General features: G+C 39.8%; 1 protein-coding gene across 1 annotated transcript in view; it reads left to right on the top strand.

The window, feature by feature from the left end:
• phf1 (PHD finger protein 1) overlaps positions 1-6,417 on the top strand; it is a 22,892-nt gene that overhangs the window by 12,535 nt on the left and 3,940 nt on the right. Inside the window, exons 11-14 of the mRNA XM_014023452.1 lie at positions 95-226; positions 1,415-1,493; positions 4,499-4,614; positions 5,858-5,941. Of these exons, the coding sequence (XP_013878906.1) occupies positions 95-226; positions 1,415-1,493; positions 4,499-4,614; positions 5,858-5,941 (411 nt within the window). The remainder of the gene's footprint in view (positions 1-94; positions 227-1,414; positions 1,494-4,498; positions 4,615-5,857; positions 5,942-6,417) is intronic.

The raw sequence follows: 6,417 nt of genomic DNA, 5'->3' as shown, positions 1-6,417 counted from the left end.
CACACACACACACACACACACACACACACACACACACACACACACACACACACACACACACTCTCAGACTGCTGTGTCTCCACGCTCACACCAGGTTCGTCTCCGGAAAGGAGATCAAGAAGAAGAAGTGTCTTTTCGGGCTGCAGGTCCGAGCCCCGCCTCCGCTGACGTCTGATTCGTCGCCGCTCATCACCGACCCGCCCATCAGCATCACCCACCGGAGAAGGTCAGAACCAGGTTTAACCGTGAACCCTTCAACTGCGTCTTGTGTTGTATTTTCAGCAGCAGCTTCAGCTTCAGGTACAGAGATTGTTTCTAACGTGGAGCAGAACTCCAGAACAAAATACAAACAATAAGATAAATGATTTTACAAATGTTTTCTTTATTGCTTTTTTCTCTTGCCTGAAAATCTGCGAGCTGCTAATTTCCACTGATCAGTCCTGAGATTATTAAATTATAAATAGAGGGCTGCTTGTGGGGTTGCAGGTTGAAGACCCCTGTGCCCGACTGGAAAATCATCTTTTCAGCTGCGATCTGTCCAAAACCAGAATTAAAGCTGATTCTAAACATTTTGTCTGCTGGTGCAGAACTCACCTGACGTTCAGATTATTCTTCTTTAAATCAAACGGGAATAAATTCTGTTGGTGCAGAATCTTATAAAACAGTTTCTTATTGCTTTCCAACTCGAACAGCAGAAATATTAAGGTTTTATAAGCAGGATGTTAAAATGAACTGTTCCAAACTGATTCAGATGATTCCTTCTTCTGCACAATCTGCACAACAAAACGTCACATTTTCATACTTTTATAATCTGTTGCTCAGAATGCTGAGTAATTCACTGAACACACATTAATGCTAGGAGGAGAAATCTCTTTTAAATTTTTAAATTTTTTATTTTTTTCATCAGAATGAGACAGTTCAAGTTCCTATTACCAGAACAACTGATTACAGGTTAAATATGGTCATTTCCTGGGGTAGTTTGATGGACTGATGAACTAAAAGCTTCATCTTTTGGGAACTTATTCAGTTTAAACAGATTAAAGTTTGAAGGTTTTTGTAAAGTTGAGGCTGCAGGTTTGAAAGAAAAATAAAAACATTCAGTTTAAAACAAAAACAGAGAAAAATGATTTGAAATTTAAAGATTAGCTGAGGATTATGGAAAGAACTCATTTTGAAAGAGTTTGACCTCGAAAGTTACCCAGCTGTATGATGTTTTCTTTTTTTATGTTTTATACAACTTTGTCTTTTGGTTGATGAGGTATTTTGCTAACAGACACAGACAAAAACACTCGATGGTGCGATAGGAAATCTGTCAAACAGCAGTTTTTACAGAGCGAACACCTGAACTGCTTCATGCAGACATGATTTTATCAGAAGCATGAAAATGTTTCCTCTGTGTTTTCGTCCCCTGCAGCCCGTTGTCACTTCCCTGCCAGAGACGAGTCGGAGGACCAGAGTCACGGAAATCAAAGCGTCGCATCATGGAGACACAGGTCAGCGCCTCTGTCTGAGGAAGAGGAGGGGGGGTGGTCCAGGCCACTTAACCCCACTGATATTTTTCTCCATCCCCTCCCCACCCATTCTTTTAAACGCAGCCAGGTAAACAGCTCAGCTCGGCTCAAAATAAGCTGTCAGTCAGACGAGGCGCGGCGCTTTATTTCACCCTCCACCTCCGTCTGCTTCCTGCTCGGCTCCTCTGTTCGTTCTCTCCTCTGCGGCGTTTTGAAAGCCCGCTAACGTTTGAGAGAACACAAATAGATTAATAGCAGCTGCGAGAGACGTGGCGTTGTTTCGATAAAATGTATAATTCAAATGCAATCTTGTGGTGGAAAAAAAAAGCTCTCGTGCTTCATGAACACCTGCGGTTCAGCTCTGCGTTTATCATCATCATCATCAAACTCAATTCCCAGCGGATCGCTCTGAAACAAGCTCACATGTGGCAGTTACTATTTTTACTCTGCGTTCTTAACCGTGATGCTCATTGTGCCTTTTTTTCCCTCCTACACATCACTCTGATCCGTGTACGTGCACATACTGTAATCCTGGAACAATACGCTCTGCAGAGGTCTCTCTGTACTCCTCTGATTGATGCTAATCTCCATCCTTCTCGGAGGAGCAGGATTGTGGCGATGAGGAAAGTGAGACGGGTTGGGATGCTGATCTGCGCCGTCTGGGATCACGTCCAAGTGCGCTTTGCAGTCAATTACAGTTTGGCCAGGTGGTGCTGGCACCTTGACAGTGCAACTCTGTCAGAGTGGTACTGTTTAAAGGCACAGGCATCAGCTGAACCCACCCCCCACCTCAGAAGGGGACGATGATGGGCTCAGTGTGGTTCTATAAGTCACAGTCCGGTGATGAAAGATCATCAGGTGACCTCCTCCTGGATGTTGTTCCCGCTGACTGATGGCTCTCTCTGATGGTTTTATGGGTCATTAATGGGTGGGAAGCTGCCTTACTAACCGGTCCGCTCCATGAGGTGGGACGTCACAAAACTGTTAGGTGTCTGGCTCTCTCCATCCAGTCCAAAAACGTTAATACAACCCCTGGTAAAAAAGTATGGAATCAGCAGTCTTGGATGAGCACTCGTTCAGACATTTCATTCTGTAAAACAAACTCAGATCAAAAACATGATACAATAATAAGGTCATTCCAAAGTGCAACTTGTTGGCTTTCAGGAACACTCAAAGAAATGAAGAGAAAACATTGTGGAAGTCAGTGAATGTTACTTTTATTGACCAAGCACAGGGGAAAAAATATGGAATCACTCAATTCTGAGGAAAAAAGTATGGAATCATGAAAAACAGATAAACAAMAGACCATTCAAAATACATCACTAGTATTTAGTTGCACCACCTTTGGCTTTTATAACAGCTTGCAGTCTCTGAGGCATGGACTTGATGAGTGACAAACAGTATTCTTCATCAATTTGGTGCCAACTCTCTTTAATAGCAGTTACCAGATCAGCTTTGCAGGTCAGAGCCTTCTTGTGGACCATTTTTTTTCAATTTCCACCACAGGTTTTCAATTGGATTGAGATCTGGACTATTTGCAGGTCATGACATCGACTGAATGTGTCTTTCTCCAAGGAATGCCTTCACTGGTTTTGCCCTATGGCACGATGCATTGTCATCTTGGAAAATTATTTCATCACCTCCAAACATCTGTTCAATTGAAGGGAWGAGAAAACTGTCCAAAATGTCAATGTAAACTTGTGCATTGATAGAAGAATTAACCACAGTCATCTCCACAGTGTCTTTGCCTGACATGCAGCCCCATATCATCAAGGACTGTGGACATTTGGTTGTTTTCTTCAGGCAGTTCTCTTCATCAATCTCACTGGAACGGCACCAAACAAAAGTTCCAGCATCATCACCTTGTCCAATGCAGATTCTTGACTCATCACTGAAGATAACTTTCATCCAGTCATCCACAGTCCATGATTGCCTCTCCTTAGCCCATTGCGGTCTTCTTCTTTTTGGTTTAGGTCACAATGATGGTTTTCTTTTAGCTTTCCTGTATTGAAATCCCATTTCCTTTAGACAATTTCTTATGGTTCGGTCACGTACATTGGCTCCAGCTTCCTTCCATTAATGCTTCATCTCTTTAGTTGTACTTTTTCAGTTTTCAAGACAAATGGCCTTAAGTTGTTTGTCTTGATGCATTGGTGTCTTTCTTGGTCTACCAGTACGCTTGGCTTTAACAACCATTCCATGCTGTTTGTATTTGATCCATATCTTGGACACAGCTGACTGTGAACAGCCCACATCTTTAGCAACCATGTGTGAAGAGCTACTTTCTTCAAGAAGTTTCACAATCCTCTCTTTTGTTTCGAGACATTTCTCTTGTTGGAGCCATGGTTCTTGCCACTCCACTTGGTCCAGCAGCCCTCCAAGGTGTCATGACTGCAGGTGTTTTTAACTGCAGACTAACGAGCAGATCTAATCTGAGGCAGGTGTCCATTTAGGGAAAGGAAATTGACTGGGTGTGTCCTTATTTTCTACCTCCAATTTGAGTGATTCCATATTTTTTTCCTCAGAATTGAGGCACACTTTTTCCTGTGCTTGGTCAATAAAAGTAACATTCACTGACTTCCACAGTGTTTTCTCCTCATTTCTTTGAGTGTTCCTGAATTATTGTATTTTTTATGAAAAAATATCCAGTTTCTCAGTTTCAACAAGATGTTTGCTTCTGTTCCACTGTGAATAAAATAAGGGTTCATGAGATTTGCAGCTTATTATATTCTGTATTTATTTAGGTTTTTACATTTTTTTGAGGTCGTATTTCTTTAACATTAATAACGTATCATAAAATCCTCTGTTTCACGAACTCTCCTTTAATTTTTGGTTGTAAAATTCCTCCTGACACAGAATTGTGTCTGAGCAGAATGAACTGGAGGCATGAGCGAACACGAAGGTGTCAGAGAATCCTGGGAGGATTTAGGCATCCAGACACCAGCTGATCTGTGTCTCTCTCTCCCAAACACTACCCCTGTGCTCAGGTCTGTCCACCTCCAGTTGCTGCCAACCCTGTTGAACTGCTGCCATGTTGTCATGGCTACATGGGAGGGGCCGGCCTGTACAACCCCAGGAAGTCAGAGGAGGAGCTTAATGTGAGGTAAAGGCTGCAGGTGCTTCCTGAGTGGATCTCTGACAGAAAGGCTCATTTCTTCACCGTTTAACAGCTAAAGAGTTTTTGTAGAAAGCTACGAATTAATGCTGCATGAGTTGTCTGAATTTAGCCCAACAAACCAGAAGCAACCCTTTATATATTTTACAAAGCAAACTTTAAAATCACAGCCTTTTCTACAGTTTATTTGAATAGAATAGAATAGAATAGAATAGAATAGAATAGAATAGAATAGAATAGAATAGAATAGAATAGAAACAGCCTTTATTGTCCCGTGTGGGGAAATTCAGGTGTAATAGCAGCAGCAGATACATACATACATCAATCCACAGAAACAGCATATTGCTATGTGACATTATCAACTGTAGCAATAATAATAGAATTAAAGATAGTAACAATAAAAATAAACCTAGATCAAAATAACAATAAGAAAAATAATTTCTGTACTGGACTATCAAGATAAAATTGGATAAAAATAAAAATAAAAGCAAGAAACCATGCAGAAAAATATAAAAGGAAAAAACAGTTATGACTCAGGATCCGAGGGGGGGGAGGGGGTGTAAATAGAAAGAAATTTCAAAATGTTTCTAAATCTTTACAAAACCTTACACAATTTGTTCTGGTTATGCTCTTTTTTACTTCCTTGTACAAATTTTAGCTACTTTTTTTTTGCTAATTTTAGCTTTTTTCTGCTATTTAAGCTAAAATTCTGCTTCTTTTATTCTTCTGCTATTTTCTACTCTTTATGTTTTTTTAATGCTACGTTGGGCTATTTATTCTTCTTACAGATGCTTTATGCCATTTTCAGCTATTTGCTGCAATGTTAGCTAATTTTCAGTTGTTATAAGCTAAGATTAGCTTTTTAAGCTAAATACACATTTTTTGTAGCTAATACAACTTATTTCTGCTAAGTTCAGCAAACCTGTGCTCCTTATGCTAATTAAAAAAAAATTCAGCTACTTTTTAGCTGTTTTACTGAAAACTTCAGCTGTTTAACTATTTCACTATAAATTATCACTTTTAAATGGTTTTATGCTGTTTTTTCTTCTAATTCTGAATTTTTTACTACACTTTTACCATGTCGGTGCTACTTTCAACTTGTGTCTGCTACCTTTATGCTAATTTTAGTTTTTTGTTGCTACATCAGCTAAAGTTCTGCTTCTTTCTAGATTGATATAAATTGGATTATATTGTAGGTTAAAGTTGCTGTTATCTTGTTTCTCATCTTCAGCCCCCCTCCCAAACGAATGTACGCCCTGTACCACACGTACAACGGAAATGCTGCACTCTCCAGGAGTCTTCATCACTACAACAGGTTTTCTTCACGCCGCCTCTCATGGTTAACACTCAGAAAGTTCCTGTTCAGCTGATCGCTAGAAAACTATTAAATTATGACTTAAATTAGTTGTTTTTATTTGTAAATACTTTCTTTAAAATGCTAGCTAACAGAAATCAGCTGATTGATTTTTACCGAATATAAAAGAAAGTTTAGATGGGTAACAGAGCTCCATGATAACCAGTTTAAATGACCCCAAACTGGAGGAATGTTTGATTTTTCCTTGTAGCATTTAAAGTTTGCCAGTTTCATGTTGAGACAACTGGAGTTAAGTCCAGCCAAAGAACCACTTCAGACTGAATGATGACCTCTTTATTTTTTCCATTTTCCCAACTGTATTCTTGGTCATGCACGTTATTTTGTTGTCCTCTGCCCACATCACACCCACCTTATCTCTATCTATCTATCTATCTATCTATCTATCTATCTATCTATCTATCTATCTATCTATCTAT

The sequence above is a fragment of the Austrofundulus limnaeus genome, unplaced genomic scaffold (genome assembly GCF_001266775.1).
Source record: "Austrofundulus limnaeus strain Quisiro unplaced genomic scaffold, Austrofundulus_limnaeus-1.0 Scaffold370, whole genome shotgun sequence".
NCBI lineage: Eukaryota > Metazoa > Chordata > Actinopteri > Cyprinodontiformes > Rivulidae > Austrofundulus > Austrofundulus limnaeus.
Note: the sequence above shows the minus strand (reverse complement) of the source record. Positions and strands in the feature narration are given on the sequence as shown.